The sequence below is a fragment of the Malaya genurostris genome, chromosome 2, assembly GCF_030247185.1.
Source record: "Malaya genurostris strain Urasoe2022 chromosome 2, Malgen_1.1, whole genome shotgun sequence".
In the NCBI taxonomy this organism is placed as follows: Eukaryota; Metazoa; Arthropoda; class Insecta; order Diptera; family Culicidae; genus Malaya; species Malaya genurostris.
Window position 1 is genome coordinate 302,027,937 of NC_080571.1, and position 25,123 is coordinate 302,053,059.

Below are 25,123 nucleotides of genomic sequence, written 5' to 3' on the forward strand. Positions count from 1 at the left end.
GCCCTTCACACTTAATACATTTTGGTTTATTACTACAGTAAGTAGTTGTGTGGCCGAATTTTTTGCAGTTCGTACAATTCATTACATTTGGAACAAAAAGCCGAACAGGGAGGCGAATTTTATCGACATAGACATGGGACGGCAACGCAGACCCGGCAAATGTCACTCGAAACGAGTCTGATGGGCGATAAACTTTTTTTTCCTCTTCATGAACTACTGAGTACAGTTGTTTGCACTCCAGTATTTTCACACCCTCAAGCATAGAGTTCTTAAAACGACCAACACCATGCTTGAGTAAATCATCTACCGAAAGACTCGCTTCGGTAACAACACCGTCAATTTCGACATCTTTGGAGGGTATGTAAACTTTATACTCTTTATTGAAATGTTCCGAAGAGACAATATCATTCGCGTGTTTCAAATTATTTACCACAACACGAATTTTATCGTTATTTACTTTTATGATCTCTTTGATTGAAGAGTATCGTGATGTCAAACCTTTATTAATTTGAAAAATGTTTAATGGCTTTGATATACGTCTAAAAAAGACTATCCAAGGCCCAGAAGAGCTCTCCTGATATTTTTTCGTTCGTGGGGGTATCGGATTCATGCTAGGATTTACGTCCATGGATTCATCCATTACATTAAAATTTTTAACTAAACTTTAAAATAAAATTTGAAACCAACACTACACAGTACTCAATCAAAAGGAAAAGAAAAAACTTCTACCTTGAAATTGTTGTCTATCTCCGTTGCACTGCCGTGTAGATCCTCGTTGCTCTAGATGTTCTTGTTGGATGTATCTGGACGTTGATACAATGCTGAAGCTCACTGTAGCGATAGAATATGATGTGATGCTACTGCTACCTGACATCCAGCACCACTCGAATTCCGATTTGCTTTCGTCTTCGCCAGCTGTAACCAGCGCAGGTCACCGGAGTATACCTGCGTGTTGTATGGCAGTGGAAAGACCGAGTTGTCTTGTCTCCTTCTTCCTAGTGCTCCGCACCGATATGCTTCTGCACCGAAGTGCCTTCGCACCGGTGTGCCTTTGCACTCTCCTGCTTCTATGTGCCTTTGCACTCTTCCTCTTCGATGTGCCTTTGCACTCTCCTGCTCAGCACTTGTGGCTGTATATTGCGGCCTGGGTAGAGTTTGGAAAACGCCCTTTGTTGTTTCCTTCACCAGCTTGGCCCAGCACTAGGGCTCTCTTATGCAGCACGACTATACGTTTTAACGGCTGCTGCCAACAGGTCTCTACCTGAAGTTCAACCGTTGTCGTATTTAACGCGTGTAAACCAACCAGCGTTATTAAACTGTACGCTTCTATACACAACCTTCTCGGTTGAACGGCTATTACTGAATGATGCAGTACCAATTTGGTTAAGTTGTTTTCCACCAGGAAGAAAACGCTTCAAAGGATTCAGAATAAAATTCTGAAAATGATTTTGAAGCGTCCTCCCTGGTTTAGTAAGTTAGTATATAAGTTCTTTTTCCCCATTACACAATACAAGTAGGTTTAGAATTTTCCCTACACAAAAATCTCAGAATTGCGGAAGCAAATAATGTCCTCATGGTAATAACCAAATCATATGTATAATAGGGCTGAAAAGTCACCACTTGTGGCTGAACACCCAATTTAAATCATAATAATTTAATTTTAACTCATATTCCAATAAATAGTTATATATAAAAGAAAAGTCAACGAGAAATATCAACATGCTTTGTAACGGTTTTAGATTACTTGTCAGTTTGTTATTTTGAAGCTGATATCCAGTACAGCTCCGCAAACAGTGTTAGACCAAATATTTTTTAACTACAAGACTGTTTTAGGAACTTTTATGTTTTAGTGGCCTAATGAGTAATTTTAACAATAACTCAAATCAATAGTTTATACTATTAAAATCTACTATTAACATTAGCTGAAACTAATAATGGTATCTCTAAAAAAGTCAATATCTACTACTGAAATCAACAGTTTACATTGGTTATTTACAACTCACTGTTTCTGTTGCTTAATCAGCTGTATACACAAAAACCTCCGTTTACGAACACTTTTTATACGTTACCTCTTTTTATGTAACTCTTTACGAACCAAATCCCAAATAACGTAATCTTTTTTTACGAACCAAATCCCAAATAACGTAAACTTTTTTTACGAACCTATTTCGTAAAAAGAGGTTTTGGCATACATCGAAAGCGATTTCCGATTCCATGGAAACTACTACAATATGGGTATTTTTGGAACGGGTTTAAAGAGTAGATTCCGGAATGATGTCTGAGCTATTTTGGAAATCTAAGATGGCAACTTTCGGTTGATTGATATTCCTTGAAAACCCTTACAATATGGGTATTTTCGGAACGGAATTGATGAGTAGGAAAATGATGTTTAAGGTGGTTCTGAAATCCAAGATGGCGACTTCCGGTTGATTGATATTCCTTTAAAACCCTTACAATATGGGTATTTCCGGAACGGAATTGATGAGTAGATGTCGGAAAAGATGGCGACTATCGGTTTATCGATATTCCTTGAAAACCTTAACATTATGGGTATTTTCGGAAAGTATTTAATAAACAGATGCCGCAAAACTGTGTTTGGTGTCGTCTCGAATCCCAATATAACATCCTCCGGTTTATCGATATGCCTTATAAACCCTTAAAACAAAGAAATTTCCGAAACATATTGGATACCAATAAAAGATGTTTGAGCTCGTTTCAAAATTCAATGAGGTGGCTTCCGGAAAATGGCAAAAACTTTTAAAAAATACCAATAAACTGGAGGTCGCTGTTTTGCATTTTAAAACCACCTCAAATGTCATTTTCAGACGTCTAATTTTCAATCTCTTTTCGAAAGTACCCACACGGCAAGAAATCCGTTACTGCTGTTATGATTAGAAAATCATGAAACCAATCATTTTAACTTATCATGCAATCATGAGCAATAACTCTTCTCCCATGAAAATTAATCATGTTTCGAAAATGCGTTACTTGAAGAATGCATTTCTTTCAAAGCTCGTAACTCTAATTTTCTACCCGGATATCACTTTGAACCCTCTGCCTCAAGTGATGTGATAGATTAATAGATTAATGGTAAAGCAAAAAGCAGACATTGAAAAGCAAGACCTACTGAAAATGTTTACTTGAACCTGAAGCATGTTCATTTAATAATCGAGTTGTTTTATCCACTGACTGATAGAGAATTAAACATAACATAAAAATAAAGATAATGAACCGAAAATTGACATCATAAGAGACTAAGCACGGCTACACTTTTCATTTGACAAACATCAATGTTACATTTTGTTCGAATGTATTCTTACATATTCGATGTGATCGTATAATAATATTCCGAGAGCTAGCGTTTAATTCGATTGTGAATTTGGAACACCATCTAACGAAAATCAGAAAAATATTTTGTTCAACCACTTTGATTAATTTGTTTCATAGATGTAACAACACAAGCTGTATTGATGCGCCTGAATATTATGAATAAGACGATTTTTTTTGCAAGAATTCGACATAGAGTTTCTTTTTATGAGGTTTGATTCACACGTGTTTTTTTCATGCAGTTCGTTTAAGTGTTTAAATTCTGAAACACAAAATCAAAACTAAAGTAATGAATGCAAGTAAACACGTTATCTCTTGCGTCGTTCTTCAAAAATATAATATTTTCATTTTAAAAGAAGTTCGTCGTGCTTTTCACAGAATTTATGTTGCAAAAATGACCATTGTTGCAAAAATCACACATAACGCCTGAATTTATGTTGCAAAAAATAGCATCGTAGCAGAAACACGCCTGGAGTTATACCCAACAACTTCAAGTGCGTTACGTTTAAATTTTATAGAAATCAGTCCGAATGAATCATGATCCGAGAAATTTTATTCATGGTGTAGTACCATAACATGAAAATATATTATTTTCCCCAAATCATGACTCGTTTTACTCATTTCAAGAATAGGAATTTTGCCGGTGCATATTGTAAGGGGTTTCAAGGAATATCAACAGACCGGAAGTCGCCATCTTGGATTTAAGAACCACCTCAAACATCGTTTTCTGACATCTACTCATAAATCCCGTTCCGAAAATATCCATATTTCAAGGGTTTTCAAGGAATACCAACAAACCGGAAGTCGCCATCTTGGTTTTAAGAATCACCTCAAACATTGTTTTCTGACATCTACTCATAAATCCCGTTCCGAATATATCCATATTTCAAGGGTTTTCAAGGAATATCAAGAAACCGAAAGTCGCCATATTGGATTTCAGAACCACCTCAAACATCGTTTTCTGACATCTACTCATTAATCCCGTTCCGAAAATACCTATTTTGTCAGGGTTTTCAAGGAATATCAATAAACCGGAAGTCGCCATCTTGGAATTCAGAACCACCTCAAACATCGTTTTCCGACATCTACTCATCAAACCCGTTCCGAAAATACCCATATTGTAAGGGTTTTCAAGGAATATCAGCAAACCGGAAGTCGCCATCTTGAATTTCAAAGCTACCTCAAACATCGTTTTCCGACATCTACTCATCAATTCCGTTCCGAAGATACCCATATTGTTAGGGGTTTTAAGCAATCTTAATAAACCGGAAGCAGCCATCTTGGATTTTGAAACGAGCCCAAACATCATTTTCTTGCACTTACTGTTCACATCTGTTCCGAAAATAACCATATGATGCGCGGTTTCCACATTAATTACACAAAACTTTTTTTACGAAGTAAATTCCAAATAACGTAAACTTTTTTGACGCACCAAATCACTGAATCTTCACTGCACATGACAGTATGTTTAGTCGTCAAATCCAATTAAAAATTCAGTAATTCATGCAATATTTTAGCATTTTTAGAAAAAACTATCTACTAAATAAATAAAATATTTATTCTATATTTTTCGACAAAATGCTAATTTCTGTCTTTCCGTGTAAGCGAAATCCCGAAAAACCCTTTCTTTTAAAATTAAATAAATTTTTTAATTGATGAAATTCGTCTTGCAATTGATTCGTTGAAGTAAAGCACACGTAAAATTAAAAAAATGATATTCCGATCTCCTTTGGAAACGTATCAAATTGAAACAACACGGGAATGAATTTTGTTTGCTTTTTGTTATTATAATTGTTTGTAAATTTTTCAAATACATTATTCAGGAGCTTCTACGTTTCAAATACAAAATTACTATCCATGGATAGTAAAACAGAACGATATTCCTGAGAGAAAGCAGAACTATATCGCTGGGAGAAATGTCACGTCCAGAACGTGCCGGTTGATGATGCATCGGAGATGCTATAAATGCATACCTTGCATAAATTTTCCCAAACAAAACATATCGCACAAGCGGTTTGTTTGGGAAAATTTTTGAACGTGTTGGTGAAGACTATGAAAATTGCGCGCATGCTCAAAGTCTCCATTTGACGTCGGGACATTTTGCTGTTACCATAAATGATTCTATTCATTCAGCCGTAGTGCGTGAGAGATCGTGATATCAACCTTGGGCAGCAGAAGGTCGGTTGAAAATATTCGAAAGGCTACAGATAGCAATAAGTATTCAGTGAATTGTGCTATTGAATGATTTAGTGATCACTCTTTTGTTAGCGAATTTAATTGTGTCAATTGAATCGCGACAAAGCTCATCACAGCCGTGAGCGTTTGCCCATCCTCCTGGTGGTATTGGTGCTACAGACTGGGGCCCATATCCGAGCGGTATTATATCTCTCGCTGGCGAACAAACTAGATAGTTCATCTGCACACAAATTCAGCACGTCTTGGAGTGTTGTGCAACCAGTGAGAATTTACACTTTAGTGTGATCTGAACCTAATGAAACAGTACTAGAAAAAGGGCATATCAATCAATTGGAGAAGAAAATGAATCATTTGCAAATATCCACCGATCCGACGCTGTTGAGTGCCGATCTGCCGGAGTCCCTGACAACATCGCCCTCGGTGTCAACGTTTCTGCCAGAGGAAGACGCATCTACATGTTTACTACTACCGGGAACTCCCAGTCCGCCATTGGATTTTACCCACCCACTAACACCGATGGATATTGGAAGTAATAACAACTGCGACATCGTGGCTGGGGATGATCCGGCGGCGGAAACTAGCTCTTCCGGTAGTTCTGGAATTGGAATGGTCGGTGGATGTACAACAGGAGCCGGAAATATATTCGGAGATTATCAGCATCTGCGTAAGACGAGTGAAGGGAAGATTCAGGAGAACGGCATGTATCTAACGGGAACGTTGAAAATACCAATTACTAAAGGGATGCCGAGCTTTGTATACTGGAACTGGCCGCTAATTCGCAAGTGTACCTTTTTTGTGTTCCTCTCCGGAATCATAGCCATGGTTGGTATTGTGGTGATGATGATAGCAACCCTGCCAAAATCGTGTAATCCACCGTAAGTATGTTTTTTAGCATTACTTAGTGCTTATACATCAATCTAGGGAGAGGTGTAGAAGAAAGGCGTGGTTGTTGATGCTGAGTACATTATTTTGGTGATAACTGTTTGAACGAAAATGTACTGCAATAAGGTTCACATACGGGTGTCTGTGACGTACTTCCAAAGACGAAACAAAACCTACGTTTTCAATCACATGACATGACATGACGCTATACATGATGGAAGACGTCTACATAAGTTTGTGACTGTGTTTGTTTTGTCATTCGGATAAGTTTTGTAGTTCAAAGCCATTTTACGAGTCGTTCTAGAAAACTGAACTTTGTTTTCTCCTTTTCAACAGTGTTGCTTGGTACAAAGGTTCCGTATTCTATGAAGTCTTCCCTGCCAGCTTTCAGGATACCAACGACGATGGACTGGGTGACATTCGAGGCTTAATTAGTCGAGCCGAGTATTTCAAAAGTCTGGGAATTGCGGCCGTCCGTCTGAACTCGATTTTTCCTTCGAAGCACTATCCGGATCACTTCCAGGATGTTACATCGCTGACGGCGGTGGATGAGGTACTTGGAACGATCGAAGACCTGCAAAAATTTGCTGCCGTACTACACGAGAGAAACATTTCCCTAATCTTGGACTTACCGATCTATCCGTTTGTGAACCATCTGAACCCTACGACGATTGACGTAGATCGTTTGCCCAATAAAACCGATGATATTCCGACCAGTGAATACCTTCGCTTGGCCCGATCGCTACTGCCTGATCAGGAAAACGTTGTCACTAGCGTCATTCGGTTCTGGTTGGCAAAAGGCGGTGTTGATGGTTTCTACATCAAAGGGCTGGAACATTTTCACGCTGATCCATTGCTATTGGAAAATATTAAGGAATGGAAGTACACCTTGGGAGGGGATAGAGCTTTGATTGTGAGCAAACAATTTATTGAGCAAGTGCCTGACTCGATTGTAGCCAACGTTCTCAACCAAGTGGATTTGATAGATGTGCTGTTGGATGTTACGAATGGAACAGAAACAATTGCTTACTCGGTTAACAATGCAATCGGTGAAAAACTTCGAAAGGGCGTTGAGCATCCGTGGATTCATTGGAGTATGGGAGGTGTTACCGAACGACGACTGTCTGCTGGTTTGAGTCCAAATGCAACATTAGCCGCGACATTGATGCAACTTTTATTGCCTGGAACAGTAAGTATTTTCTATGGTGATGAGATTTCTCTTGAGGAAGCTCACGACCCAAGCGGTGAGCATATCGAAACACAGCATCTGCATCATCTTGCTGCTATGGCATGGAGTGGAAGTCAGTTTACGGGACGTGGAACATTACCGTGGCTACCGAAAAGTGCTTCTGCTTCTTATCATCATTTGGACATTGTGCTGGAAATGATTGCCTTGAGGAAGCGATCTACTTCGATTTATCTGAATGCTGTAAACAAGGAAGGACAAGAGCTATCCAATACCGACATAAAGTCAAGTCAAAATGACATAATCGTGATTGAAAGGTGGTATCCTCGCAGAAGTTCTATCGCTTCTATCACCAATCTCGGATCGAAAAACATCTCTCTTGATTTGACCGCGATGTTTTATAGCGGAGAGATAGTTGCTGGATCATCACCTAAAAGGGAGCGAGTTTACTTTGAACGCTTCGCCGTGAACGCATTGGAAACTATTGTTGTGAGATTACACAAGTGAAACACAGAACCAGTTGTGTTAATTTTTAATTTAGTTTTGATTTTATTCTCTGGATTTTTTCTTATAAAGAAGAAAATTCAAATAAAAACTAACCTATATGTAGCTTTACACCCTAGATTGTTCTGTACATATGTCAACCTTAGCTGTGTTGTATAGAGCAGAGAGAATGTTAATAAAAATCTGTTAAAAATATCCATAGGAAAAACATAACGATTACTTAATTACTCTCTAAAAACAGTTCGTACTCGTTTTTTTTGTCAGTGGCTTCCTAGAATAATCTCTACCTTCTTTCGCTTCAAACAAAGAATAATAAAATATAGTTTTAAATAAAATTCAACTCTAACCTACGCCAATGCACTCGTGCACTACTTACAAATACCAATATTCCTACAGAAGGTAATTTGAGCAAAAAATGTACCATTATCATATGCTTGCCCCTGTGTTTGCTTTAGCTTTATTGTCTTCGATCCAAACTTCCCATTCAGTTTTTCAGCATCACACATTCTCTCACTTCCGTTCAGTATCAAATAAATATGGCGGCTCACTTTGAGTGTAGAATTCCATTATTTTCCGTGTTCGTTTGGTTTCTCATTCAAAATAGCTGGGGTCTTTTCATTGGACGAATACCTATCTATATACTATATAGATTGTAAACAATTCGAAAAGAATGCTTTTATTGCTTCTATATTTTGACCTTCTTGTGTTTTACTCTAATCATTAGTCTTTCCCTCCTTGTGTGGCATTCAATATACTCTATCTATTCTAACATTCATGAATGTTTATGATTTTTGTGAGCTACTTATTCGGTAAATTTGGCACGACTTTTATGGATGTTTGTGTTGTGACTGAATTTGCACTTGACCTTGCACTTCTTCTTCTGAATCCATATTTACCGATCATGCCAAAATAATGGTTTGCGAATACTCGTACCCGAAGTATAAGCAATTGTGTGTTGTGCCATAACTTCCTGTTGATTTATATTTACACTTAAGATTTGCTACAGCTAAGAAAATACAACAGAATTAGGTTTGCCTAAACGAGATTTAATAAAAAAAAATCCTGAGTGATTTCCACTATTGAATGATATTCTATTTCATAATCCTACGATGTGTTTTTTGATTTCTATTCCCTTCCAAATTTGCTGTTATCTTCCACTTTGTTATGAACTTAGGTGATATAGCAAGTGAAAGTCACAAGTAAGCATGGAACGTGGAGCTAAGGCATTTTATTTTCAAATAAATTTGACATCCCAAACATGAAAAGCGAAGGAATGCGACTGCAAAAAAGTATCCGATCGGTGGGGTCATATTGTGGGATTGTTCCAGGATTTTCCTCATGACTTTCTTCGATGCCATTAATTTCTTACCCGAAAAATTCTATTGATCCATTTTATAAAAATGCAACTAAGACGACAAAAACCTATTTAGCTTAGCTTTAGCATGACACAAAATGTTTCCAAACGTAAAAGTCTATCGTTTTCCATGATTGTTCTCTCTTCGGGTGTGTCTGTCAGTGATCACCAAGATTTGATCACTCAGGCACTGGGTTGCGAAGAGCTGTAGCTCTTCTGTTTTGCCGGTGTCGGGTCCATCACGTAATTGTTGCCTTCGGTTGCGGTTTGGCCCGGCAGAGGGGGCAGTTTGTCATTCGGGTGCCGATGGCTGACGATCGACGACTTGCGTGGTTTTGCGAGCTGCGTTGTGCTGAGACCGGACACTGGATATTTGGACTTATGTGGGGTCGGGATATTCGGCTGAATCGGGCTGGAGACTGTGGTGTTGCTGATGGCAGGAGATGATGTTGCCGTTTTACCCGGATGCTTGGGCATGACAAAGGCGCGGGTTTGTTTCAACAGGGACCGATCGTGCATTAGAGCCGAGATAAGGGGCAAGTCGAGATTTTTGCTTTTTTCCCGCAAGGTTTTTATGTCGATGGAGGTGTTTGTGTTCAGTGTGCTCAGATCAAAATCAGGATATTGCTTTTTGATCTGGGCTTGTAGCTTCGCACTAGGCCCTGGCGGTTTTATGGGCGAATGTTTTGCAGGAACTGTTAGGCAAACGTTGCGTTTAGCGTTGACCGATTGAAGAGTTGATAGAAACTTACCGTCAGGAGGTTTCTCAACAGACATTGCCACATTGGCGGCAGTCTCAGGAGGTGCATGTTTTTCAGGTGTCGGTAGAGGAATCGGTGGTTTACGAATGGCTTTGCGTGTTTCGTAAGGTGGTGGAGGGGGAGGCGGAAGTCGACGAATTTTCGGAGTACTTTCCACCGAGTTCAAAATGTTGTCATCGGAGCGGGATCGCACAAACATCGATGATGAGCTGCTTGAGATAGGTCTTGGCCGAAGAGGAGGAGGTGGAGGAGGTTCATACGATGAGCATAGACTTGCCACCGATGGACTGTACAGAGGTGAGTAAGCTCCCGGTAATTGGACGTAGGTATCCGAAAGATTCTGTGTAGACGCGTAACGGGAATTCGATGACAGAGCCATTGAAAGGTAGGGCGTACTCCGATAGATGGCGTGATTTTTGCAAGCATCCCAGCTACGGTTGTGTGCTCGAACTGTATGATAAGCTAAATATGCCGAAGGCGGGGGGCTCTGTGCCATTGCTGCCAAAATTGAGCCTTGTTTTGCATCCAGATACTCCTGTTGACTAATTGAAGGATCTTGGATCGGATAGATGACATAGTCGACGTCACTGTAGAGTTGCTGTTGATAGAGTTCAATCTGGGACCGTGCCAATTGGCCAGTGTAGACTGTGGCTAGTGCATGCGCAGGTGGTGGCGGTGGTGGTTGACGTGGTATCGTAGGAGGTGGTGGAGGGTGATACTGTCGTGGTTTGATAACGGGAAGTAAAACGCAGGTCCGATGCGGTGGTTTAGGCATTTCCGGATACGGTGGCGGAGGCGAGGTAATGCTTTTGTGATACGGAACAACCGGGATACCGATTGCGCTGGTTGCTGTCGAAGCTACCGTAACTGTAGTCGGAATTGGTGACTGCGACAAATTACTGATGTTGTTGACAGTGGGTGCAGCGTAGCTAGGCTTTGGAGTTTCACCTACCACACTGGTGTGTGCTTTGAGAATGTTGATATGAGCTCTAGTGGTAATGAAGCGTGCTGGAACTTCTTCCGGAATCGATGAGGCCTGAACACTTGGCGTACAGGGTGCTGGTATGATTGAAGCCGGAATAGATCGTTCCCTCATCATGTTTGTTGGCTTTTGTGGGTAAGGAGGAGGATCGCGCAGCGGGATTACTGGGGCTTCATCCGAACGAATGTCTGGTCCACGGAGTCCCGTGGTTTCGTGATGAGCATTATAGGGAGGAGGAGGAGGTGGAGGAGAATCGTCCGAACAAGCAAGATTCATTAGCGATTGACGCTGAGTTGGTATGTTGCTATCAATACGTTTGGGAGGAGCAGGAGGTAGAACATCATCGTCATACTCGTCTTCCGTTGGTGCAGTATCTTCACTACCCTGGAGATAGCTTTCTCCTTCGAGAGGCAATGGAAGTGTCACATAGTCACAATCGGAATCGAGAGTGTGACTGACCGTTTTCCGGGTTGGGTAGGTTCCTCGACCAACAATCAAATCTGTTAATTCCTCTGCGCTAAGCAAGGAGTGCTTGTTATCAGTTGGATCACTGCCATCGCCTCGGAATGATCCTGCTGCCGAAATATTTGAATCCGATCGCAAACGAAACTCGTTCATGTTACTATCAATGTGAGGTCTGAAGTCACCGTCGACTGAGTCAACTGGTTCCAATGGTTCCGCGATTTCACTCTGACATGGTTGGAAACTCCCGTAATGGGAGCTCTCGTGTGACTCAGATTCTGCAATTTCGGAGGATTGGCCGGTCATCTCGCTGCTGTTCATCGTGTACACTCCGCTAGTTTCCGTAGGTGGTGCATGTGCTAACGTGTAAACGCCTGAGTTTGTCTCCTCTTCTTCTTCGTTGATATCGTGGTCTAAGCAAGTACTAGTTGCCACGCTGAGTGTGCTGTTTTGAGCAGTGTGACTGTATCCTAGTTCCAGACTACTACATGTGGATGTTTGACGTCGTTCAATCGATCCGTTCGCGTTAGTTTGAGGTAGGCTTATACAGTCGTTTGCTACGACTACTGTGCTGCACGTAGATGAACACTGTGAACCAATGTTGTGCTGCGAGGTGGGAGATGATTCGCAATCTTTACCGTATCTTTCCTTCGCATCGGTACTATCACTGCTTATCGAACGTACAGTTTGATTTGAACGTACAGAAAGTGCGGCTAATGTACCTTCCAGCTCCTTCAGCGACACTTGCCCGACGGATGAAGTTTGTCGGCTCACGCTAGGACAGTCCAGTAAATGCGCCAAAGCTAGACTTTCCGTTGATGGAGCCGCGAGTGTGGCCGAAGGTGGTGTGTTGATTATGATTTCAAGTTCATCCTCCGAATGCACTCGATCGCTCACAATACCGGAAGTAGTGTTCGAGCTGGTACTGGAAATAACCGATATTCGCTGGTCGCTTTTACTCTTGTACGGGAGGTTCAAAGCGCGAGAGTAGAGATACGGGTACCCGTGAATACAGCTGCTTTCCTCTTCTTCTCGTTTGATCGCTTCAGTGAGTCGCGGAGCAATTTTCATGGAAAATTGATGCGTTTCCCGACACAGGGCTAATATCATCTTGTTTTTGTCATCGTTCACAGAGTACAGCGTAATCTTGTTGTCTCCCGAACGTATTTCAAACTTTTTCCGATCGAAACTCAACTTTCCAATGCCGGGCCAGTTGAAGGTAGTCGTAGTAGAGTTGTCGACAGCGATTCGTATTCCTTTCGCATAGATACTAAGAGTCACTGAGCCCATCCCGATTTCATTTTTCGACAGTTTCATACGAAACACGTGCGCATTGATAACTTCATTCAGATGGCACGCCTCGCGAATGTAGTGTGTTTCGGCGTCGGCTCGAGACATTCCTCGATTTTCCCGATGGCAAGAAGTAAGAGCTGTGATACCCCACGCTGATCGGAGTGCCGGGTTGATGTATTCTTCCGGTCGGAAGTAATCATTGTTGCCACTGTTGCCGCTGTTGTTAGTGCTGTTATTATTGCTGATGGTGCTATTCGAACTGCTGCTGCTGTTGCTTCCACCGGCAGCGGTGCCTGTGCTACCAGTAGCACTTGGTGCAGTACTGGCACTTCCACTGTTGCTACCATTTTCATCCTGACAATCTCCGAGGTCGGCTTGTAGCGAGAGACCACCGAGCAGAAGCAACGATTGCTCCGAGCACTCTTTCGGCAGATCTCGGTTAATGGCATTGTACTTGAGCTGCAGATAATAGTTGTGGCGGGACACTTCATCTCGCAGCATTAGCGGGCTCTCGATATAGAACTGCACGCGGAAGTGTAGCTCCAGGAGAGGTTTCCCGTTTGCGTCAAGACCCTGAAAATGCATTAGATGTGTGATTACAACAGCAATGTCTTCGTGTTGTCGACTATACTTACGTGCGTATGCGACGATCGCCAGCTTTTCGGACCGTACTTGGAAAGTTTGCTCTCGGGGTCGGCAAACAGGTACTCGCCATCTGTGGACGAAGAGACGTAAAGGGGTTTAATTAGCACTTGGTCGCAAATATTTCAAGGATCGTGTGGATGCCGCCTCTGCGCAACTAAATTACTGCCGTTGTGCTGCTGCATATGCTGAGAATTCGACACGATGCTATAATTACTGCTTTGTTGAAGTATGTCATTTGTAGATACAATTAAAAACAGAAATCCGAAAGATTCATTTGTTGCTTGATGCGAGCGTAAAATTATGCGGGAACCTGCCAAACTACCCCAGGCTTGCTTAGAGCAACACTGTGAAGAATTTTTGTTTTAATTTATGTTGGCACAAGAACGTGAGGCGCCAAACGATCTGAGCAAACAAGATGAGTCCTCCCCAATTGACGAAGAATGCAACGTCTGCCGATTCGAAGAAAAAAAAAACAAGCGCTTGGATTACTGATGGGTACATATGTGATTGTACAGCTTGTACTGGGGATGTACATCCGTCTATGAGCGGGTGGTAAGGGGGTGTGGTGAAAACATGTAAATATTTATAAATGGCGCCAGTCCCTCATCGTTCACGAGGCTGGTGACGACAACGACGCAACGACGTGCGAATGCGTTTTACTTCTCTCATAAAGTCGCGCTGATATCACCGCGTGTAGACTGTTGCGTATTGTGGCCTTGAATTGCAAAACTGCTGCCGCTGCTATACCTACTTATAGGTACCTGTATCTATCCGATGCTGTGTGCTGATGAGATGAGATGAGATGAGAGAATGAATTGTGCTATTGGATTGACATGTTCTGGTCTCAGGACTGTCCTAGGTCTAGCAGCTACTCAGGTTCACGTATTTACTGCTGGCTGTGTAATGTTTGTTGATCGTTGAACTACACAGTGGAAGATATTTTGTAATTTTACATATGTTTTTGCATGAAAATATTTGTACATGGCCAATTTTCTAGAATTTCACTAGTTCCTACGAACAAAATCAAAGCCTGTGATGCTGCATTCTCACAGAGCAACAGCATGGCCAGTGCTTCGATTTCGAAGCATTGCAGTTTCTGTACGCTTTGGCTGGTTCTACTATCCTACTGATACTAAGAATCCTTCCAGATTCCGACGCCCACTAAAAATTGCTTCAGATCAATGCTCACACATTCTACAATTGATTTGCTCCATGATCCACTGTGAATCTGGCCAAAAATAGTATTGGAATAACTGGCAAAATCAGTTCAGCTTCCAAACAGTGTTTTTGTTTTGATTCGATTCAGGAATGTTGATCAATTACTTGCATTTTTTGTTCACAGACAACCAATATTGATTGAAACTGTAAGAACATTTCTTCAACAATTATCACGAAAAATTTACTCCTATCCCCGGAAACTTCTGACGATATTTTCTGGAGCGACTTCATTCTTTCGAATCTCACTCCCCATAATTCCATTCTACCGAGAGCATTATTTTGCGAATATTCCTAAACCCGATAAGCAGACTTCTCCGATTATTTCTTGGTTTTGATCATCCGGATTGTTAACTAACGGGTTTTGATGGATTGTTTTTGACAAAGGGAGAATCTTTCGTTGTGATCTGCTGAACTAGGAACGAAAGCGAGAAAATTGGAAACTCATTCAAAAAAATGACAAAATTTTTCCATTTCTTTGAGACTTTAGGAAAATTATATTTCAATTAAGAATATTGCTTGACAAGAAAAGATGAAATTCATTGAATTTAATTGACGGAAATAATAGATTCAGAGCGCATTCGAATCAACAATTAGTAGATATCTCGAAAGCAACACACACACAATGGTATACGAGAGTTACTCGATGAATTCTAAGAAATGGGAACACTAGATTCAATACGTCGAATCTGGCATCAGCATTGTATAGTTGAGCGTTTAAATTTGTCCCGGGTTGGCGGTTCAATGCATAGGACGCTGGTCTTACAAGCCAGCTGTCGTCTGTTCGTGCCCCGACCTGGAAGGATTCTTAGTGTCAGTAGGATCCATAGTACTAGCCATGCAATGATTCTGTACACTAAAGAATCGGCTGCGAAGTCTGTTGAAACAGAAAGGCCAAATTCCACCACAGGAATGTAATGCCAAGACTTGAGGCATTTGATAAAAAAACGCATGTTTTGGAGATACCTTCTCAGAAGGAGTAGTGTTTCTGAGATTTAGTTCGCTAGCATGCAAAAGTGTATTGATCTTCATGAAGAATAATTTGAAAAACATTAAAATTATGTTTAATAACAACCCATTTTTTTGAAAATGGGTATGTGCATCTAGCATAAATTTGGGGGTAAAAAAGTAAGCTTCTTTCCCCTTCAAATTACCAACATCACTTGGTGTTAATTAGTTTTCTAAAAACTTATCGAGTGCTCCTCTTATAAACAAAACAGTTGGTTGAAGTCAGTATGTTCTGGTTGGATTTATTCAGCTCAATAAAAATCTACGTACTATAACAATCTATTATTAAGAAGTAATCTACAATCCACGGTAAACAATTGCAGTCAAACGTAAAAGCAGTTTTCTTCGCGGAAAAATTGTAATATGCAGTATTATCATGCCTTCAGTCCCGAATAGTTCAAAATGATTTTTTTGATTTACTCAAGGAAATTCATTAAATAAGAATGATCGATGGAAAATTTTAACCAAGTTTTGATATACATCTCGAGAACACTCCGAAACAGTGTAGCTGTAAAACATAATCGGACAGTTGTGTTAACCCTTCGTGAATATCGTCAAAATTATTGTGACAGTACTACGCCCAGCAGTGAGACAATTCTTCGTTTAGTCTTATACTTTTGAAACAATAGTCAACAGGCAGATCGCAAACAACCAACAGAATCGATATAGTTAGATTTAGAGGCACTTTGTGTTACAGGAAAACATGACTTGAAAATCTTTGCTTTCCCACGAAATGAGAATGTGTTCGTGTTGGTAATTTTTGCAAAACGGATGTTTAACAGAATATTTTTCGTAAATGAATTTCAAAACCGTGCAATACAAAATTTTTCAAACGTTTTTCCCGGATGAATGATAGGAAACAAAATATGGGTCTCTTAAAGAGTGGTTCGAGTTTAGTCTCAATATGATATATTTTCCGTAAATTTCTTTATTCAATATTTCAATCATTTGCCTTTCCCGAATCCGTTGAGTAATACTGAAGCTGAATTCTGGCTGGGTTGGCTGAATTTCGTCTACTTCGAAATATACGTGGTTTATGAATGGCCCCTTAGATTGTAAGTAGAACCTTAATGATTCTGATTATGATCTTCGTTAGAGTTAGGTCATTCAAAGGGGTAGTATTAATTCAATTAATCTAATGTAATAGCATTCAAATTCAAATTTATTTTTTTTTGAAATACCACGATGCTTTGAACAACGAAAACATTAGTGGAATTATAGAAGCTCTACTATATGATTATTCGCTTCCTGAGTCAGCAAAACTTCCTGACTCTGTATACAGGGTAGGGAATTGAGTCCGAATAGGTAGCTTGAAAGAAGATAGTTTTATTCCCATAACACAATGCAAATTACGGCGATATTTGATGTTATTCTGATCAAAATGGCTCTCAGCAACGTTACAGCATGCCAGTTTAGAATGTTGCGACAGAAATTTGTCAATCGTTCCAATGAAAGCAAGTCGCAGTGACACGTACCATCTGGTGATTCTGCCTGCTTCACCACCGTCAGCATCTGGGAGCTGACTAGTTTTTCCACACGCCTCGTTCGTCAAAACCTAGCGAAGGAATGCATGCTAATTAAATGTTTGCGCTAGGATGAAAGTTAGCACCATGAGGTCGGTATTGCTACACGCCACAACCGGCCTGTGGGGTGGGTGGAGACAACGCTTCGAAACTGGTTCTGTAATCATTTTCTGACATTAGCTGTCGAACCTGGGTGACGACGGGCAGGTGGAACGCACTGTGCCACGGTATCAAATGTCGCATAAGCGTGTGCTTTTTTTTATTTCGATATTAGTTTTGCTGTCGTGCGACGGAGTGTTATATTCTCCGCTGGCCACACATCGTACGAGTATTAACCCATGGTGAGCCGGGTTTGTACTTTGTGGAATTTCGACACATTTTTCATCACTGGTATAGTTTTGCACAACCTTCTGCGTACTTGATAAGAGCATTATCAAGTTCGCATTAATACGAATATTGTTTTTCGTTGTATTCAAATGTATTCGATCGACCCCCCGCTTGTGGTAGTTTGCAGATCGGTAACTCAAATCAAGGCAATTATTTTATTCACATATTGGTACTCTGCCAGGCACCCTACCTTCCTCATCTGTTGTCATTCCCCGTGATACCCCGTGTTCGTCATCGGTCGCCAAGGAACCATTAGATAATTCATGCCATAAAACTGACACGCCTGGGTTGGTGAATGCTTTCAGCAGCTTGACAGCGGCTATTGAGTTGCGATTGTGCGGAATTTTGTAGATCCGCGTTTGCAAAGCCTGTTTCTTTCGCATGGTTATTCGTATTCGCCAGACCCGTGGCATCGGTTCGAAGAATATACTACTTTTTTGTGCTTGACCATCGAAGAATGAAGCAGAATGAAAAAATCAATGTCCAAAAGTAAAATTGATGATGACAAATACAAATCGATTATGTAAATTGGGGTTTTGTTTTGTACGCTTTCGACTCTCCTCTGTACCATCGTTTGGTTTCTGTCCCTTTTCGGGAAGCCTGTTTTGGGCGAATGGGTCTGTGTGACAATCATTTTTCTCTCCAACGCGCGGACGGCTCCGATTGACTCGAACGACTGCGACGGCGTCGAGGAGAAACGTGCATGAAATTTTCGGCTTCGCGAAAACTGGTCGAGACGGAGTTGGATGACGGCGATTAAAATTTTAACGAGTTTGTTTTCCTCTTTTTATTTTCGTTGGATCATTGGTGAGGTCCGTCTTGGCTGTATCTGACCATGTCCCATGGATCGCCTGTAGCATCTCGAAAAGGACATATCCTGTCCACGTGGAGTTGAACTCTTGACTCTTGGGGAGAAAAATGTGAAAAGTCACTTTCGTTATGTCGGAGCAAATCAACGTGTCTGGCTGTGTGTACGTGTGCTGGTCTGCCTAACGAACCCGAAAGGCCCCGCGGGGAGGGAGAGTTCAAGGCTTGTGGGCAAGTCCGGTTATGCTTCTCCTGATGGTTCGCGCGTTTTGCCGTGGCCCAGTGTGGAGCGAAAGTCAGTTCAATGATGTGTCGTGAAAGAGAGGGAACGAAACACTTGGCCAACGAGCTGCTGCTGCTACGCGGGGCTGGCGGTGCGCTCGGGAATGGGTGGTTGCGTGACTCTTGCGCGTATAGATCGAATAAAACTTGTTTTAGCTGGCAATCTCGCGCGCTCCGTGATTGCCCTGCTGGCTTTGAATCCAGTTGCGAAGAAGGAATGAAAAAAAGAAGATATTTGAATATTCCAAATTTTTGTTCTCGGTTCAGGTTTCTTTCTGTCCATTTGCGTCCTCTACTAATATCGGAAGTTATCTCCGCAGATTGGAGCCCGGGTCGGATTTGCAGATGTTGGTGAACGAGACTGTGTTGCCATCAAATCACGATTTCTATTTGATTGTCCACAATTTGAGTTATTGTTATGCTTTTAGTACATAATTATGTAAGCAAAAAAGAAATCAAAATTATCTTAGATATTTGTGTAGAATTACTCTGAGATAATTCTTTTGGTTAGAATGGTCTAGGCTATTTTTCCTCATGATAACATTCGCCGAAATACAAAGCATAGTCTTGGCATGACCCGCAGTCTTGGCCTTAAGACTTCAGGCTTAATGTATAGGACAATCGCATGGTCTTATTAACTCAGAGGTTAAATTGAGAACACACGGCATCTGGCTTGTAAGATCGGCGCCTTGAGACCATAACCAATAGCACAAGTTTGTTTCCAGGATACTTGCTCCAATTAGATCAAACAAATATCGAGAGTGGCTCAGGAATCAATCTGGAAGACATGAAATTGCCATACAAACTCGAAATAGTTATAGTTATAAAACATATTTAATACGAGATCATTACACGCTTGGTGAAAAACGCGATTGTTAACTAGAATATCACGAAATGACAAGTGAGTCAAAAATATACCTTGTGGCCAATATTGGAAGTAAGTAAGTAAGTAAGTATGAATACGCAAAGTAGAACAATTTTCTTCATTTGGTTCAGTTAATAGAACATAATTGAACAGATTTCTTCTTCAATATTTAGTATAGCTCAAATGACGCAGATCATTTCCACGAAATGGAGAATGTTGTAGGCCTGCTTCTGGAAGACATGTTTTTCTTAAATGATCATGTGTACCTCTTGCATATTGAAAAATAGCACTAATTTTGGGCCTTGACCGAGAGATGTCGAACAGTGAAGTTTCTTATAGAGCGTTAATAAACCACGTAACGAATGGACTGAAAAGTTTGAAATAAAAAGTTGGTTTGCTCACTTCAAACGTGGTCGTAAAGATGTGTATAGCATGAGCATTTGACTATGAGAAAGCTCTGTTCAAAGTGGGTGCCGCGTTTGCTCACTGTTGACCAAAAACAAGAACGTGTTGATGATTCTGAGCAGTGTTTGGCCATGTTTAAACGGAACAAAGCGGATTTTTAGTGTTGATATGTGACAATGGATGAAACATGGATTCATCACTTCACTCTGGAATCAAAACGATCGTCATCTGAGTGTACAGCAACTGGTAAGCCTCGTCAAAAGCGTCCGAAAGCACAACAATCGGCTGAAAAGGTTACGGCCTCGGTGTTTTGGGATGTGATTGGTGTAATATTTATCTACTAACTTGAGAAAGTAAATACCATTAACTGTGAATATTAAATAGCGTTATTAAAGCGGTTGAAGACTGAAATTGCAAAGAAACGACCGCATATGGCAAAGAAAAACAAAGTTTTTCATCAAGACAACACACCGTGCCACAAGTCAATCAAAACAATGGCAAAACTACATGAATTCAAATTAGAATTGTTCCCATATCCACCGTGTTCGCCAGCTCTGGCTCCCAGCGACTACCGGTTGTTCGCAGACCTGCAAAAATGCTCGCCGGTAAGAAATTTTACACGACTGGCAAAAGATAAATCGTTCTACAAAAGTGGTATTAAACTGTTAGAGCGGTGGAATGATTGCGTTGCTCTTGATGGAAATTATGCTGATGAATAAATTTTGACCCAAAAAATCGTGTTCTCTTCGTTAGATCAGGGATTTTTCAGCCCATGTGTTATACCGAAATTTTGAAATTTGAAAGAACGAATTTCCAAGTTTTGCAAAGGTTGCGGGATCTACCTATTCATTTTCTAGTGTGTCTTTCATTGGGTACTGATAAGAAGCTAAACTGAGATCTTGGCGACTATATGTCATATAGATTAAAAAGAAATATTTCATTTTAAGTTAGGTTTTTAAATCTTTACCTGTGATAAATTTGTACATTTTTGACCTAAAGATGAAACCAATCGAATGTTAGAAACCTACATGTACAGCAATCTCTATCTCTGCTCTGCTTATGGAAGTCTGAAACAATTCTGGAAATTAAAAGACCAGATTTAAAAGTGAAATTACGTAGTCCCCAGAAAAAATCTCATACCCTCCTCCCTTCACAAGCAAACGTAGTCGTTTGAAATACACATCTCTCCCTCCCTTCAGTAAGAATACAATTGAGCTATAAATGCTACATTTTTCCACCGCTAAAATTCATTCCATCTCAAATATACAGAAGAAATGTAAAAGTTTCGTTACTTTTATATTACGACATACACATTAAAAACTATTGAAATTTGAGTGATTTACATAATCAATCGAATTGTGAAATTTTATTGTGTGAAAACTAGAAACTCTTTTAATCATTTCAATTTTCGTGTATGAAAAATTATGTGAAAAAGTTAACTTGAGTAGCACTAGCTAAATTACCAAATTATTGCCCGCGTGCATTGAGAACTATAGTTTTTGATGCTGAAAAACGATGCGACGAGTTTTGGCTTTTCGGTGCCAAAAACTATGCAAAACTGTCAGCACTTCTTCCCAAGCAAGCCGTATCAGTTCTAAGCCTGATGGGCAGGGTTCCGACGCGGGCACGTTTTGCCTTATTTAAAGTTGTAACGAATCAAGTTGAAATCATGCGGACGGACATCTTGCTCCGAGGACTCGTCAGGGTTGAGATAACGTGTGGACGACGCAGGCAGAAAGCGAGGTGCCTGGTGCTGTTGAAGAGAGAAGTAGTATTGAATGCTGTTCAACAGGAAATTTGCCTCGGGACATAAAGATGAGCTGCGAGACAGAGGGAGAACAGGAATGCCAAGCTAGCCAGGGTCAGTGAAGTGAGACGGAACCTACCGAGGCAAGATCGAGTGACGGAAGATTATACGACCGAACAAGAACACCAAACGGTGATGAAGAAGCAACCACGGTGATGCTGTGCTAAGAAGGAAGGGAAAATGAAGCATGAATAAAAACGAGGAATTTCATTTCACGAGAGTAGAGGATTCAAAAGACATAAGACGCGTGTTTAGTAATTCAGGTAGCTGTTGGCCCGCTGTTGTTGTTGTTGTTGTTTCCCTTGCCGTTGTTGTTTTTGTGGTCGTCGACGTCGTTTCGTTGGATTATAATTTGTGTACCCATTTCTTCTTCCCTCGACAACAGGATCCCTGTCTCGCCGTATGTATTTCATTCGCTGATGGTTTTCGTTCATTGCAAACCAGAGTCTGGTGATGGGTTGTCTGCCACATGAGCATATTTATGACAAGATGGAGATTTTGTGCATCTCGCCCCAAAACCGATCGAAGTTAGTTCGCGGGAGCGAGAGTCGTGCGCGTATCATCATTCGAATGGCCAGGGTGGATATAAATTGCCAGACTAAAGAAAAATTGCCAGCTAAAGAAAAATGTGCACATAAACTGTTCCTGCCGCTATAAATCACCGGATCAACGTTTCGAGTCGTACTAATGTTCCAAGACGTTGTTGGACCGTTCGGAGAGTGTGCGTGATTCAATTTTCAAAATTGCTCAGAAGGAAGAATCCAATTTATTGTTTCTTCTATTCAGCTGAGTTCATGATGAACGAATTTTATTGCTGTTGTACAATACAAATATGTATGCTAATGAGTGAGCAGATTCCATTCCAAAGTTTTATTGGGCTAATTTATGATTGGTTGCAGACTCACCGTGCCAATCCAAATTCGTGCACTGATAATTGATGAAACGAAAACGATCTGATGGTTTATGGTTGCGTTTTATTGCGATATTTGAAAAGGTCTCGATATAAAACGATGATCACATGATTGAGTATTTGTTACATTTCGATCGAAATTGTAATGAGTTGGTATCCTTGTAGTGGAGAGAAGATAACTTCAAAACAGCACCCGGCTAAAATTTCTACTATAATTCGAATCATCTCGAAAGACTTTAATGCTGTGAGATGACGAACTCGTTTCGACTATTTGTGTGCAGCCCCTATTTCGGACGTCGAGTCCACATTCTCTTTTCGGCGTCACTTTATGGGGGCTCAGCAGTAGATGCAACAACGGCAACAATAGAGCTTGAACCATGGTTTTTCGAAATTTCGAACTGCGGCTACATTTAAAAAGTGGATATTTTACTTACCGATCAGCACGGCTAGCCCGAACAGTTCGGTGTCCAGCATACCCTGTTTGGAGAAGTGATGGCATGTTTGCGTGTATACTTCGCGGACGCGACTTTTTGCTTCGACTAGGAAGTAGAGTGTGCGTGGCTGTGGCGTTCCTAATAGTCTGCAGAAGCGAATCAGTGCGGCAATGAGAAAAGAAAAAAAGGGACGCGTTAGTTCAACTAATTTTTGTATTCCAATTTGATTTATTGGTAATGTTTAAAGCTTGACAATGAACTTACTTTAAAGCTAGAAATCTTGTACCCGGAGGCAGAGGGCGGGACGGTGGTGCGCAAACCTCTAGGGGTGCGCTGACAGTGCAAAAAGCTCGCATGCTGCATCGTTACCAGCTGCAACTAACCTTTACGAAAGATTTCCTGAAAATAAATGAAAGCAAAAAGATAACCAATCAGTTCTGCTATACTTTCGATCGAGAATGAAATTGCTATGATTATGGATGCACGTTGTTTTATAAAGTAAACTTGCTACCAGACAACAAGGAATGGAAAAATTCGGTAGTTTGCTTCGTAATTCGGAGGAGCTGGAAATTGGAAAACCTGTGTAATTATCCTTTCGCTTTGTGGTTTTTGATCATGCAGTTCCAGGTAGCCGTTTATTCTGGCAAGATTTGAATTTTTAGTATCGCCTGAAAACCGCAGAACCGAAACCGAATGCTTGGAGCCTGACTACGTAACATACACAAGAAAGAAGGAAAAATCTCATTTCTACATTGCCGGGTTGTCCCGCATCGGAAGGGTTCCTAAATTTAGAGATCGTTTGCTCACGTTCAGATCATTTGTTTCGTTTTTTTTCGCTTGAAGGAAGATGCAATGTAGCAGTCGATTCAGTCGCCGAGAGTGAATTTGACGTAGCCGCTTGACGGTTGAAGTTTTTTTTTCTCCTTGCTTCTGAACCAGCAGTACTAAACTGGCAGAGAAGGAATGTGTACACCAAACCACAGCACGAAAAGAACAGATGGTGAGTTGTGAAAGAGGTTTTTATATCCCTTCAGGTTATAAAGTAAAGGAATGTGGATCCGTTTTTTTGTGTTGTCTTCTTCGCGCTGCTCTCTAGCAGCAGCCGCTGGCTGATGGCCACGAAGAAAGCCGCGTTGTCGAGTCGAGAGTCGGTCGAGTATGCGGGAAGCGCTGAGCATGCGAGTCATTGTGGTTTTTTGTTTCAAACGCTAGACGGTGAAGAATGGCTTTTGCTCCTCGAGAACAACGGACCGGGATGATGGATTCGTGTTGTTTATGGCGGACAGAGCTTTGGACGGAGAAATGTTTGTAAAGTTTGCTGGGTTATTCGGAATCACTTCTGCGGCGGTTTTATTTACTAAACTAAACCGCTATGTTATACTTTGCGATCTCATTGTTGAATACGTTGAATTTGTTTTTGAATGATGTATAATTATTTTTTCGTATTAGCATTTTCAGCTGACATGTTAAACACATTTCAAGCACAGTATTTTGGAGCTGAAATGGGTATGCTTTGACGGTCGTTAAAACTTCACTTAAACCATTCAGGAAGTAAGCAAAATGCTTGTCTGCTTGTTTCATTATTTTCACAAACGATATTGCCATCAAAAATATTCCATTTTGAGAATAGTTTGTTGAAATCCTCCGTTAATCTTATTTTTCTTATTTACTATGCCTTTTTGACAGCTGAGACGAAATCCACCTTATTGATGTGACATCACCGTTTCGTTGGAAATCAGTGATTTTCAAGTGATTTTCAGACAAAAAAATCATCGATCAGGAAACTCACCTTAGAAAAGTTCAGCACTGATTTTTTGCAAACGCGATTCTCACCGATACTGATTTCACATGGCAAAAAAACAGTTGTGAAAAGTTCACTAGCGAACAT

At 40.8% G+C, this 25,123-nt stretch overlaps 2 protein-coding genes across 4 annotated transcripts in view; one reads left to right on the forward strand and one right to left on the reverse strand.

The window, feature by feature from the left end:
- The first annotated feature begins 5,420 nt into the window (after positions 1–5,420).
- Positions 5,421–8,308, forward strand: LOC131430843 (neutral and basic amino acid transport protein rBAT-like). The gene is made up of 2 exons (XM_058596073.1): positions 5,421–6,398; positions 6,742–8,308. The coding sequence occupies exons 1-2, from the start codon at positions 5,866–5,868 to the stop codon at positions 8,096–8,098; spliced, it is 1,890 nt and encodes a 629-aa protein (XP_058452056.1). The 5' UTR covers positions 5,421–5,865; the 3' UTR covers positions 8,099–8,308.
- Positions 8,309–8,455: 147 nt separating this feature from the next.
- LOC131430842 (protein expanded) overlaps positions 8,456–25,123 on the reverse strand; it is a 93,274-nt gene continuing 76,606 nt past the window's right edge. For 2 of the 3 annotated variants that reach the window (XM_058596070.1, XM_058596069.1), the window contains exons 2-5: positions 23,500–23,634; positions 23,236–23,381; positions 13,583–13,662; positions 8,456–13,520 (exon numbers count right to left, since the gene is read on the reverse strand). In XM_058596070.1, the coding sequence (XP_058452053.1) occupies positions 9,633–13,520; positions 13,583–13,662; positions 23,236–23,381; positions 23,500–23,591 (4,206 nt within the window). In that variant the 5' untranslated portion in view covers positions 23,592–23,634 and the 3' untranslated portion in view covers positions 8,456–9,632. The remainder of the gene's footprint in view (positions 13,521–13,582; positions 13,663–23,235; positions 23,382–23,499; positions 23,635–25,123) is intronic. The other variant, XM_058596072.1, reaches the window with a different exon arrangement.

Bases quoted from the DNA above. Each gene is read 5' to 3' on its own strand.
- LOC131430843 (XM_058596073.1), top strand. From the start codon at position 5,866: ATGAATCATTTGCAAATATCCACCGATCCGACGCTGTTGAGTGCCGAT. The intron at 6,399-6,741 runs GTAAGTATGTTT...CCTTTTCAACAG, and splicing joins CCAAAATCGTGTAATCCACC to TGTTGCTTGGTACAAAGGTT.